Source organism: Pseudorca crassidens, chromosome 2 (genome assembly GCF_039906515.1).
Source record: "Pseudorca crassidens isolate mPseCra1 chromosome 2, mPseCra1.hap1, whole genome shotgun sequence".
Lineage (NCBI taxonomy): Eukaryota > Metazoa > Chordata > Mammalia > Artiodactyla > Delphinidae > Pseudorca > Pseudorca crassidens.
The window spans coordinates 37,841,749-37,854,513 of NC_090297.1; the positions used below are offsets into that span (position 1 = coordinate 37,841,749).

At 55.2% G+C, this 12,765-nt stretch overlaps 1 protein-coding gene across 16 annotated transcripts in view; it reads left to right on the forward strand.

Annotated features, from left to right (window-relative positions):
- MAST2 (microtubule associated serine/threonine kinase 2) overlaps window positions 1–10,534 on the forward strand; it is a 202,317-nt gene extending 191,783 nt beyond the window's left edge. For 6 of the 16 annotated variants that reach the window (XM_067725982.1, XM_067725986.1, XM_067725983.1 and 3 more), the window contains 14 exons: window positions 813–951; window positions 2,832–2,964; window positions 3,705–3,870; window positions 4,443–4,544; window positions 4,804–4,926; window positions 5,100–5,209; window positions 5,494–5,720; window positions 5,924–6,207; window positions 6,313–6,510; window positions 7,149–7,375; window positions 7,588–7,710; window positions 8,169–8,305; window positions 8,442–8,635; window positions 8,950–10,534. In XM_067725982.1, coding sequence (XP_067582083.1) covers window positions 813–951; window positions 2,832–2,964; window positions 3,705–3,870; window positions 4,443–4,544; window positions 4,804–4,926; window positions 5,100–5,209; window positions 5,494–5,720; window positions 5,924–6,207; window positions 6,313–6,510; window positions 7,149–7,375; window positions 7,588–7,710; window positions 8,169–8,305; window positions 8,442–8,635; window positions 8,950–10,478 — 3,692 coding nt within the window. In that variant the 3' untranslated portion in view covers window positions 10,479–10,534. The remainder of the gene's footprint in view (window positions 1–812; window positions 952–2,831; window positions 2,965–3,704; window positions 3,871–4,442; window positions 4,545–4,803; window positions 4,927–5,099; window positions 5,210–5,493; window positions 5,721–5,923; window positions 6,208–6,312; window positions 6,511–7,148; window positions 7,376–7,587; window positions 7,711–8,168; window positions 8,306–8,441; window positions 8,636–8,949) is intronic. The other 10 variants (XM_067725988.1, XM_067725990.1, XM_067725989.1 and 7 more) reach the window with 7 other exon arrangements.
- The last annotated feature ends 2,231 nt before the right edge of the window (window positions 10,535–12,765 follow it).

Sequence of the window (12,765 nt, forward strand, 5' to 3'; positions counted from 1 at the left end):
AGGTGTCGTGCCCCTCCCAGGGAGAGGCTTCTGGAGCAGTAGCTGCCATGAGGCTGCCCATGTCAGGACAGGATGTATCAGCCCCACAGCTACAAAGCCTGCACAGCCTGGCAGACCTGCTGGCACCTGGCAGGAGCAAAGGGGGTAGCAGAGCCACCAAAGCCCAGGGTCGGATGCTGGGAGGATTGCATCTGGGCCCTCAGAGGAGAGGAAAGCCACTGCCCTTGCGGATGGTTTTTGAAGGGGATGCCCCTTAGGACCCCACAAAATGCTCTGGGGATGGTGTAGGAGAGCATCATGGGGCACAGCTCTGGAGGGGGCAGCCGCTTTGCCAGTGGCCTTCCCTCTCCCTTCGTCAGGGCTGCGTACATACAGCTTCCAAAGATATTTTGCCTAAATCTTGAAGTTGAAGCTGAACAAAACTCCGCTTTTCATTCTTTGGGTAGGTGCTGGGAGTTTACAGTGTTACTTTACTCAAAAACTAAAGGAGAGCCAACAGGAAGGAAATAAATGGACAAATGCTGAAGTCTCATCCTAAAATAACTTAGTCCTGTCCCAACGAGTCAGCTTACAGGCCTAGAGGCCTGGGTTCCTTCCCTCTTTGTCCTGAACGATGGCCTTGACAGCCACTGGCCGACTCGTCTTACCTCCTGCTCCCCTCCACACTCTCCCACCCATGCCAGCAGCAGAGGGGTTAGAATCACAGTCTCTGGCACCAGGGTATTCTGTGACACTATCTACTCTGGGGCCTCTGAGACCATCTAGAGCAGGGCACTGGACCCATCCTTCATGGTGGCCTGGGCTTGTTGCAGGAGGAGACTGTGCCACTCTGCTGAAGAACATCGGGGCCCTGCCTGTGGATATGGTGCGCCTGTACTTTGCGGAAACTGTGCTAGCCCTGGAGTACTTACACAACTATGGCATCGTGCACCGTGACCTCAAGCCTGACAAGTATGCCCACTCTCCCAGTCCCTTGTTTAGGGTGTCCCTCTTGGGTCTCTAGATAAATGAACGCAGACACAGCACGTTTGAATCTATCCCAAATGGCTTCTAGGAAACACTGCTCATGTGGGTGTCCATCTAGGCTTGGTACTCTAGCCCCTGACTACCCCAAATGCAAAGAACATTGCCAGCAAGGTCTGGCAGGGGCACCGTAAGGCTTTGGTGACATCAAAGAATCACTGAGGAGCTCCACTCAAGAAACCAAGCAGGAACAAAAGGATCCACACATGTAGTAGATGGCTAAGCAAGTGTCCTGACATTTACTGACACCTGCTCTGTGCCAAGCACTGTATTCTAGTCCCTGGCCTGTAGAGCTTAAAGCTAGTGTGGGTGGCAGAAATATCTTTGTATAGGCTGCTTCTTAGAAGGTATTAGTCAGGTGGGCGAAGGTGGGAGGAGGTTTCTCGAGCTGGGGAGCAGGATTTGCAAAGGCACGCACAGGTGTGGGGACGGGTCCCATTCAGGAACTACAAAGAGTGCAGTATGGCTGAAGCTGAGATTGTTAGTTGGTCAGAGTAGTAAGAGAGGAAGCTAGAGAGAGGGGCAGGGATTGGATCATCAAGGGGCCTTTTGCTAAGTTTGGGTTTAATTTTAAAGGGTCCTAGAGAGTCTCTGAAGGGCCTGTTAACCACAGGGTGACAGTGTCACACTCAGACTCTGATTTAGGTTTAGGAAGATCACTGCCCATGGAAAGAGGTGATGAGACCATGGCAGTAGTCTAGGCCCAAAACAACAGTGCCTGCACTGGAACAGAGTCAGGATGGAGAAGAGAGGGATAGCGTTGGGAAGTGGAAAGGAAATGATAAGGCTGGGGTGAGAGAGCAGGAGTCTGGGATATCTTCCAGCTTTCCACCTTGGTGCTGGTGGCGGTAAGCCTCTGTAGTGGAAAGCAGCTTTGACATTAGACAGACCTACGTTCATAGAGCTCGTTAACTCTCTGAGCTCCGGGTCTGTTAATTAAACCTCTCTGAGCCTTGTGTTCCTCCTTTTGGGGATAATAATACCTACCTTTGTTGTGTTAGTTACTCTGTAAGACCTTTCATGAGCCAGAATATTTTGATAAATAATTGCTAAAGCACTTACCACAGAGCTCAGTAGGTAACAGAAACTACTGCTTTTCACTGAGAAGAGGACCAGTTAGGAGGCATGACCTTGTTTTGGACAGGTTGAGTTCGTGTGCCTGTAGGACATCTGGGCAGTTTTTAGGCCTGGAGCTCATGAAAGAAGTCAGGGCCAAAAAAAAAAAAAAAAAAAAGTCAGGGCCAGAGATACAGATTTGGGAGTAAAGGGGTAGTAGGGTGAAGCCTTTGGCACAAAATGGCTCAGGCAGAGTGTGTGAAGCGGAAGAGACAGTTCTCTGTGAGATCTTACTTCTAGTTCCTCCCAACCAGCCCTCCTAAAACTAGCCGTGGACGTGGAACGGGATCATTGTGCCCCTTTGCCCTCTCCCTGACTGGGGTGTTGTGAGCCACTGAGGTCAGGAGTGGAGACTGGGAATGGCTGGAGCCTTAGGGTGAGGCTGATCGCTGGTGGAAGAAAGTCTGTTTCTCAGCTGGCTGATACTTGCCCTCAGCGTAGAATACGGTTGAGGGCCGTAAACAAAAGTGAATTGGGGGAATGGGCAAAAGGCAGGTTAGCTGCTTGTGCAGAGTACAGTGCTCATACGACCAGAGCTATTTATTCTTCCACAGCTGCCTGTCTCCCTGATGAAGCTACCCTGCTTGTGTCCCACAGTAGACGCCTGAGTGGGGAAATTGGGCATGTACTAAAACCAGCCATCTTGGAAGGCCAGGAAGTAACTTCAAACTTTTGTTTCTCTGGTTTCCCAGCCTGCTGATCACATCCATGGGGCACATCAAGCTCACGGACTTTGGCCTTTCTAAAATCGGTCTCATGAGTCTGACCACAAACTTGTACGAGGGCCACATTGAGAAGGATACTCGGGAGTTCCTGGACAAGCAGGTAATAAGAAGGGTGGTTGAGACCTTGGGGGTTGAATCCAGGCCTCAGAGTAAGGACTGGAGGCCACATGCTTACCTTGCAGCTAGATGTTAAGACTGAGAGCTCCTGTCTTTTCCACCTTTTGGTTCCAGGGAGCCATTGAGATAGGCAGCACATTTGGAAAATAAGGTGGCCCATGAGAATCACATGGATATAAAATCCAAAATCATCTTCCGCCTCAGGGTTTGAAGAAGATAGGTCACATAACCATTGACACTCTCAGAGACTGATAAGAGGTCAGTCCTGAGACTTCTAGCCTCAGTAAAGAGCAAAGCTCTCCTGGCGCCTGTGTCCGTGGAACACAGCTCCAAGTTTCCACTGGGCTGCATCCTGAGAGCAGCCGCGGGGCGTTTCCTGATTTGACATTACAGGTTATGACTGTTCACAAGTCCCTGTAGGAGTCATATGACTGTAGTGTCTGTTCTCTGGAGGCTGGAGGGCAGAGACCAATTGTGGGTACCACATGCCAAAAAGGAGTGGTGGTTCCAGGCTAGAACTAGATGTTTCGGTTAATTAGGAAAATATATAAACTCACCCCACCAACAGCTCCACCCCTGGTACGCTGGGGCTCCTATTGCTCCTGCTCATTAACCAGAGTGAGCAGAGTGAGCTCCCCGAAGTGGGAGCACCCCAACCCCTCCGGCCGCCATGCCAATGCACTGTCTCTGCATGCTGAGCCAGCCCGGCTTCTTTGTGCCCAGGTATGCGGGACCCCGGAATACATTGCCCCTGAGGTGATCCTGCGTCAGGGCTATGGGAAACCAGTGGACTGGTGGGCCATGGGCATAATCCTGTATGAGTTCCTGGTGGGCTGCGTCCCTTTCTTCGGAGACACTCCAGAGGAGCTCTTTGGGCAAGTGATCAGTGGTAGGTACCATCCCCCTGGCCCACCAAGGGGACAGAATCTGGATCCACAGATATGACTTACGCATGCATCTGCGAGGCTTACGAGTTCTTGTTCTGTGTTCATGTGTGTGTGTTTGGTATGCTTGCCTCAGATATGTGCACATGCAGACTCTGTGTGTCACCTAGCGCTTGTTCTGATTGTGTGCCTGGTCCCACATGAGTGCATGGGTGTACCTGTGTTGTGTCTGTGCATACCCCGTGAGTGTGAGTTCTGTGTGTGTGTGAGTGTACATGTGTCTGGAGTGTAAAGGCAGAGTGAGCTGGAGATCAGACCACTGCTTTGCAGTGGCCACCCTGGACCAAAGAGCAAGCCATGGTCTAGGATGTGGGAGGCTCCCCTAGAAGGACAGGAACCTGTACAACTTAAAGGCAGCGGGTCCCAGGCAAGGCTTTCAGGGCTCTGGGCTGGGCCCTTTATGTCTCCCCACACGTATCCTATCACAGGACCCTCTTCTCCATCTCCCCACTCTGCCCACGACTTCTGAGACTTCTCTAACCCACTCCTTTCCTTGTCACACCCAATGACTCTTCAGATGAGATTGTGTGGCCCGAGGGGGATGATGCGCTGCCACCGGACGCCCAGGATCTCACCTCAAAACTGCTCCACCAGAACCCTCTGGAGAGACTGGGTACAGGTGGGACAGGCCCCACTAACCTTTCTCAGCACTTGGAGGAGTAGGGCTGATTCCATATAACTGGGAGGTTCAGGCTTCAGGTGTGGGCGGTGCCCCTGGATCCTGAACCTCTGCCCTGCTCCCTGTGGGCGGAAGAGGAAGGTGCTGGAGCTGAGGCCTCCAGGCCCAGCCTTTCGAGGCCTAGGTTCTCACCGGACGTGCTGACCTGGACTCCACACAGCTCACCCCAGCCCCTTGCCCATGCCATCCCTGTCCACAGGCAGTGCCTATGAGGTGAAGCAGCACCCGTTCTTTATTGGTCTGGACTGGACAGGACTGCTTCGTCAGAAGGCGGAATTTATTCCTCAGCTGGAGTCAGAGGATGATACCAGCTACTTTGACAGTAAGGCCACTGGTGGGACGGGGAGGAGCAGGGGTCCTACCTGTGTGCCCAGAAACACCTGTGCACCGTGAACTTGGTATCAGGAGCAACTTCTCCAGGCCCTCCTGAGATCTGATAGGGTTAAAGGAGGCCACCACCATGGCCTCTGAAAGGCACTGTTCTGTGTGTCCCAGCCCGCTCAGAGCGATACCACCACATAGACTCAGAGGACGAGGAGGAAGTGAGTGAGGATGGCTACCTTGAGATTCGCCAGTTCTCTTCCTGCTCTCCAAGGTTCAGCAAGGTGCGACTGTGGTGGGCCCAGACTGGAGAACTGGGAGAAGAGGACCTATTGAGGGACATCCCTGGGGCACACCTGGGGAGGAGGGGATGGGCTATCTCTGGGAAAAGAGCGGGCAAGGTCTGGGCCTGCATGTGACAGATGCCTCTAGATCTACTCAGGGCCCTGACATATGAGATGCCAGGGTGCGGCCAGGTCAGACCAGTGGAATAGCTGTTTCCTCGAATACTCATCTGGTATATATGGGGGAGGGAAGAGGAGAACTGGCTCGAATTCCTGGGCTTCAGGCGCTGAGGATCCTTTTCGCTCCTTGGGAGGTGTGGTCGTTGGGCGTCCCGGCAGGTCTCCTGTGCCCACAGGTGTACAGCAGCATGGAGAGGCTCTCGCTGCTCGAGGAGCGCCGGATGCCGCCCCCCACCAAGCGCAGCCTGAGCGAGGAGAAGGAGGACCGCTCGGACAGCCTGGCGGGGCTGAGGGGCCGAGAGCGGAGCTGGGTGATCGGCTCGCCTGAGATGTGAGCACCCAGAGCTCGCCCAGGGGTGGGCAGCACAGCCATCCGCTGGTGGTCACGGATGGTGGGGAGGCATGTGGTGTGGTGAGGGGCCTTCGAGAAGATGGCTTCTGGAGAGAGGTTCTGTGACACGAGCCCCAGAGGAAGCCTGGGCTGGAGGAGGGAGGCCGCTGGGGCCACCTCACCCTAGGCCTTGTGTCTCACAGATTACGGAAGCGGCTGTCAGTGTCTGAGTCATCCCACACAGAGAGCGACTCCAGCCCTCCCCTCACAGTGCGCCGCCACTGCTCGGGCCTCCTGGACGTGCCTCGCTTCCCTGAGGGCACTGAGGAGGCTGGCGGCCCCCCTAGGAGGCAGCAGCAGGAGGGTGCTTGGCTCCTGACACCCCCGTCTGGAGAGGGGGGATCCGGGCCTTCCCCTGAACGGCCAGCGGAACGGCGGCTGAAGCTGGATGAGGAGCCTCTTAGCCAGAGCAGCGCTTCCAGTCCAGGTGTGGCCCAGCGGGTGGCCAGAGGGCCTGGGCTGGGGATGCGGCAGGGGGCCAGGAGGGGAGGCTCCGCTGCATTGCAGGTCTCACCGGTCACTTGGTCCACAGCCATGGAGACTCAAGGAGGCCGCGGGACCCCACAGCGGGCTGAGGGAGCCACAGCCAAGGCCATCAGCGACCTGGCGGTGCGCAGGGCCCGCCACCGGCTGCTCTCTGGGGACTCTATAGAAAAGCGCACTGCTCGCCCCATCAACAAAGTGATCAAGTCCGCCTCAGCCACAGCCCTGTCCCTCCTCATTCCTGTGGGTGAGGCCCCCGGGGGGTGAAGATAAAACTCATAGGAGGGCCTTGGAACCTCTGTGGGCCCGTGGCTGGGGTGTGCACCCAGCAGGTGTGTCTGTGTTCTGTGTGTCGAGGAGCAGGGATCCGAGAGGCTGTGTGTCACTGCGGCCCCTTTGTTAAGAGAGCAGGGGTCTCTGAAGGTGTGCGTTGGTCTGGGGGGGGGTGTGCGTGTTCCAGAAGGCAGATAGCACCGTGTAATGAGCGCAGGCTGTGAGGCAGAGGCTCATGCAGATCCTGGTTCCATCACTGAAGGGCTCTTGATCTTGAAGAAGGTGCTTAATCCCTCTGAGCCTCAAGTTCCTCATCAAAAAATGTGGATGTTAATGATGGTAACTCATAGGGTAATTGTGACGTTCAAGTATGTATGAAGAGCTTCTGTGGTCCCTAATGCATATAAGTAAGCACTCAGTAAATGCGAGCCCGTCACCTCCTGGGGTCTGCGAGGGTCTGGGCACACGAAGGCGCTTTGCTGCTCAGAGGTTGCGGGGAAGACATACCTGGCTGGGGGCAGGCTCTGTGACTGGAGCTGTGTGGGATCAACAGCCCAGACAGGGGCCGGGCTTGAGCATGGACGCACTAAGTCCCGGCTTCTCCTTCTCCAGAGCACCACACCTGCTCTCCACTGGCCAGCCCCATGTCCCCGCATTCCCAGTCATCCAACCCATCGTCCAGGGACTCTTCTCCAAGCAGGGACTTCCTGCCAGCCCTCAGCAGCTCAAGGCCCCCCATCATCATCCACCGCGCCGGCAAGAAGTATGGCTTCACCCTGCGGGCCATCCGTGTCTACATGGGTGACTCAGACGTCTACACCGTGCACCACATGGTGTGGGTACGTCTGACCATCCAGACCTGTTGTCTCCCAGCTTCATCACTCTTCTTCCTTCCCCTTGCTAGGGCCTGTCTGTCCCTGCTTCTGTCCCCGCCCTCATTACCCTCAGGGGTCAAAGAGTGGGGGGTAGGGGTCTCAGCTCGATGAGCAGAGCTAGGCCCCACCCTTCATGCTCAGGCTCCAGGCTGAGGACTGTTCTCTCCCCGGGACAGCACGTGGAGGACGGAGGTCCAGCCAGTGAGGCGGGGCTCCGTCAGGGGGACCTCATCACACACGTCAACGGGGAGCCTGTGCACGGGCTGGTGCATACAGAGGTGGTGGAGCTGATCCTGAAGGTCAGTGCTGGGTGTGCCGCCTGCTGCGGTCCCTGAATGACTCCAGCCTTATGAGCCTGTGACTGGCCATTGGGGAGTGGGAGAGTTGAGCGCACACATACCTGACACTGAGGACAGATGCACATACACACGGAACTTGGGTGTGGACATAGCAAAGGGTTTTCACTGGAAGGCGACACCCTCATTGACCAAGGCAGGGATCCTGCTGAGCTGTGGGTAGGACTGGAGGACAGGGCACGTGAGCCTCTTCTCTATCTTCCCAACCCCAAACTACTTGGGCTCCAGTGGAGCCATTTCCTAATCTGTGAAGAAGGAAGGTGGTCCCTGGCTCAGACGTGGTGATGCAGGGGCAGAAGCTCAAGCCGTGGGACAGCCGTACTCAGCGGGAGGGGGAGGGGCAGGGGCAGGGGCAGGAACACAGCCACGGCCTTAGCCTAGGCTCATGCTCTGATCCCCAGAGTGGAAACAAGGTGTCTATTTCAACAACTCCCCTGGAGAACACATCCATTAAAGTGGGGCCAGCTCGGAAGGACAGCTACAAGGCCAAGATGGCCCGAAGGAGCAAGCGGAGCCGGGGCAAGGATGGGCAAGAAAGGTGAGCCAGACTTAGCCCAGGGGATCTGCTCTCAGCCACCTAGGTGCTAGTGTGTGCTGGGGACCCTGGCCCTTGGCCCAGTGTGTGCTGTGCCCTGGGCACCAACTCAGACAGCCTCTGACCCCTGTCTCTGCAGCAGAAAAAGGAGCTCCCTGTTCCGGAAGATCACGAAGCAGGCATCCCTACTCCACACCAGCCGCAGCCTTTCTTCCCTTAACCGCTCTTTGTCATCAGGGGAGAGTGGGCCAGGTTCTCCCACACACAGCCACAGCCTTTCTCCCCGATCTCCCACTCAGGGCTACAGGGTGACCCCTGAAGCTGTGCATTCAGGTATGAAGGGCTGGTTGCAGAGACAGCCCCTGGGAGGTAGCAGAGTCCTGGGCCCTCTGTGCTTCCCACTCATCCCACTCTGAAGCTCTCATCCAACCCACCCCCTTAAGATCTGGCAGTCTTGGGGAGGAGGTGACAGAGGTGGAGGGTGACTTCATTTCTGTAGCCTGGGCTCTGGTTCACTGGTGGAGTAACCTTGATGATCCTGGGACATTCCAGGCCTAAGCCCTGTTTTGCCCCTCAGTCACTTCCAAGAGCTAACTGCTCTGCCTCTGTGTGTGTGTGTCTCTGTTTGTCTGTCTGTCTGTGTAAAGTGGGGGGAAATTCATCACAGAGCAGCTCCCCCAGCTCCAGCGTGCCCAGTTCTCCAGCCGGCTCTGGGCACACACGGCCCAGCTCCCTCCACGGTTTGGCGCCCAAGCTCCAACGCCAGTACCGCTCTCCACGGCGCAAGTCAGCAGGCAGCATCCCACTGTCACCACTGGCCCACACCCCTTCTCCGCCACCAGCAGCTTCACCCCAGCGTTCCCCATCACCCCTGTCTGGCCACGGAGCCCAGGCCTTCCCTACCAAGCTTCACGTGTCGCCTCCCCTAGGCCGGCAACTCTCACGACCCAGGAGTGCGGAGTCACCCCGCTCACCACTGCTTAAGAGGGTGCAGTCAGCTGAGAAACTGGCGGCTGCACTTGCTGCTTCCGAGAAGAAGCTAGCCACTTCTCGAAAACATAGTCTCGACCTGCCCTACCCTGAGCTAAAGAAGGAATTGCCACCCAGGGAAGTCAGCCCTCTGGAGGTAGTTGGGACCAGGAGTGTGCTGTCTGGTAAGGGGGCGCTGCCAGGGAAAGGGGTGCTGCAGGCTGCTCCCTCACGGGCCCTAGGAACCCTCCGCCAGGACCGGGCTGAACGGCGAGAGTCGCTGCAGAAGCAGGAAGCCATCCGGGAGGTTGACTCTTCAGAAGATGACACTGATGAGGGGCCTGAGAACAGCCAAGGTGTACAGGAGCCAAGCTTGGTACCTAACCCAGAAGTGGGCCAGGATCCACTCCTCACAGGAGCAGGAGCAGGAGAGGGTGAGGAAGAGGACGCCTTCTTGCCCAGGGATCCCAGGAGCCAGGGCCCGGTGGTCCCAGGCCTATTGACAGGGGTCACACTGGGATCTCCCAGAACGGAAGGCCCTAGTGTCCCCCAGAAGAGGCTTGGGATCCTACAAGCCTTTGAAGAGGCTGCCAGCTCCTCGTCATCAGCTCCCAACCTGGGTAGGGCTGGACCCACAGACCCCATCCCCCCTGAAGGCTGCTGGAAGGCCCAGCACCTCCACACCCAAGCACTAACAGCACTTTGTCCGAGCTCTTCAGGACTCATCCCCGCCAGTTGCTCCACTGCCTCCACCTCCGGAGAGCTGGGCCTGTGGTCCTGGAAATTCATTGCTGAAGACCCTGACAGGGCATCCCCAACCAGAAAGGCAACAATGGAAGATGGGCTGGCCAGCTCTCAGGATTTGGAAACTACAACTCCAGTCCACCCTGCAAACTTGTCTCCCAGACAGGAGGGGAAGTCATGGCCACCCAGTGCCCCTGGGCTGGCCCATCTACCTTGTGAGGTTCCCAGCCAGAGCTGGCTATGGGAGCCTGAGTGTACACAAAGAGAGGAAGAGGAGCCAGCCCCGGGTATCACCAAAGTGCCTGATGCCTCAGGTGACAGGAGGCAGGACATTCCATGCAAAAGCTGCGCCCTCACCCAGGAGCCTGGGCCCAGCCTGCTCCAGAAGGGCCGAGACCCAGGGGGCCCTCAGAAGCATCAGGACTTGGCATTGGCACCCGATGAGCTTTTAAAGCAAACATAGAGGTTGTTTGCCATTTCTTGCACTCAGTCCTGTGTAATACACGCTCTTGGAAACTATCTTTATGTCTTTGGCTTTCTTCTTTCCTTCAGTCAATACAAATGTAACTTAAGGTCCTGTGTTGCTGCTGAGAATGTAGTGATGAATGAGACACGGTTGTGGGAGGGTGCCTAAGCCAGCTAGGCTTCCCAGAGACTAGGGCATCTGAGCTCAAACCTGGAGGACAGATGATAGGTGGTAGTTTGCTAGGTTAGAAGAGTGGGGATTAGTGTGAGAAAGAATGTCCAGACAAAGAGTATGGCACTTGGCGTACACCTGGCATACTCAAAGAGCTGAAAGTAATTCAGACTGGAAATGGGTCTAGTGAGTTAGGCAAGGGCCATATCTAAGAGTCTTCTAGGAGTTTAGACTTTCTGTAGGAGATGGAGAACCAGAGAAGGCCATGTAGCAAGTAATATTCCTGCTTTATAGAGAAGGGAACTCAGGTTTTCAGACATTAACGTGAGCAAGATCATACAGCTCTGGGCAGGGCTAGGATTAGAATCTAGACTCTCTTGACTCTAGAACCCACATTTATCTCCTAATTTGGAGTGCTCTTAGCCAGTAAATGAGAAAAAGAGGTAGAGGGAGGTGAAGAGTTGAACTTGGGATATATTTAATTTGAGGTACTTGTGGGACATCCAGAAGTTTGGGTGCATGGGTCTGGAACTCAGTAGGGAAATCTAGACTGAAGTTAGAAATCTGAGAGCCATCAATGTATCAGTAGTAATGCACTAGCATTTAAGGCAAAGAAAGAAGACATCAAGGAAGAGTCATAAAATCCAAAAGTAAAGAGATTTTAAATGGAAGGAGAGCTTACTTGGTAAAATGCTGAGCGGCCAGGTGAAATAGAGAAACTGCCTTCCGTATTTAGTCATAAACCCTTAATGTCTGTAGCCAGTCAGCCCTTCTTGGGCTGTTCTCAGGTAGGCCTTAGCACTGGATATGGACATTGCTGACGTGAGCAGCCCCCAGTAGGTAGGACTGCAGTTGGTGAGTGGGTGGGTGGTGTGGAAGGAAGGAAGGGGGAGGACAGCTGTGGGACCATTGGAGGAGTCGGGAGATGGTATCCCAGGGACAGGAGGCAGGGCTGTGGTAGAGGGCCTCCATGGTGATGCAGGACTCACTCGCCAAACTGCTGTCTTGCACTGACTGTTCTGTAATCCAGTGCCTAGGTCAGAAGGAGAGGCATCAAGAGGCCTAGAGACAGGAAAATGCCTCTGGGTACTGGCTGGGCACGACATGCATCCTGCAGCTGCTCGTCACCCTGCGTCGGGAAGGCTGTGGCCGCCAGAGGGCGCACCCTGCCTGTGGTGGCAGATGTCTGTCCCCTCAGCCTTCCAGGCCCCTCTTGAACCTCCCTTCCTCCTTCCTTCAGTCATTCACTGACGGCAGATCCTTGGACAGCCTTTACGGGACACTGGGAACACAGGTAACTAGTTGCCTGGGGCAGCCCCCCATGTAGGTCAGGATCTGGTTAGAAGCACCATACCATAGGTAAAGGGGGAGGTGCGGGCACATCTTGCAGCAGTTCCTGGGAGGGAGGAACTGCCCCCCTGGGGCAGTTGGAAATGGGAAGGAAGGGGTTTGCGAAGAGTAGGCACAGAGATGCTAAGCATCCTGTATTGCTTAGGGCAGCTGCCCCAAGTGCCAGTGGTGCTCCCCTTGAGAAACACTGCTCGATTAGCCTGAGGAGTGAGGAGCTTCTGGAAGGTAATTCTGGGAGTGGTATAATCAGATTTAGGTTTTAGGAAGATCACTGGCCGCAGTGTAGAGAGGCTCAAGTGGAGTAAGCCGACCAGAGAGAAAATGATGTAGTGACCCCTTGTGGTGGTCTAAACTAGGATGGCAACAATGAGGAGGTGTCCCCAGACGGAGGGGAAGTGTAGGGAGCTGGACGCATAGCTCTGGCAGCCATCAGCCAATAGGTGGTAATTAAAGCCATAGGAGAAGATAGGGATTGTACAGAGGACATGTGCAGAAGGAAAAAGGAAAAGGTCCAAGCCACTGGGGTTAGCTGAGTGGAGGGAGCCAAATGAAGAGTAACTGAAGTAGGGGATGAGATCCTGAACTTGGGAGAAGCCAGATGATTTTAAGAATTTTGTGATTTACCATAAGAGCAATTGAAAGTTATTTAATGGTTTTACGCAAGTTCAGATTTGGGTGTTTTTTTGTTTTTAATTTTTTGGCTGTGTTGGGTCTTTCTTTGTTGCTGTGTGGGCTTTCTCTAGTTGCGGCGAGCAGCCTACTC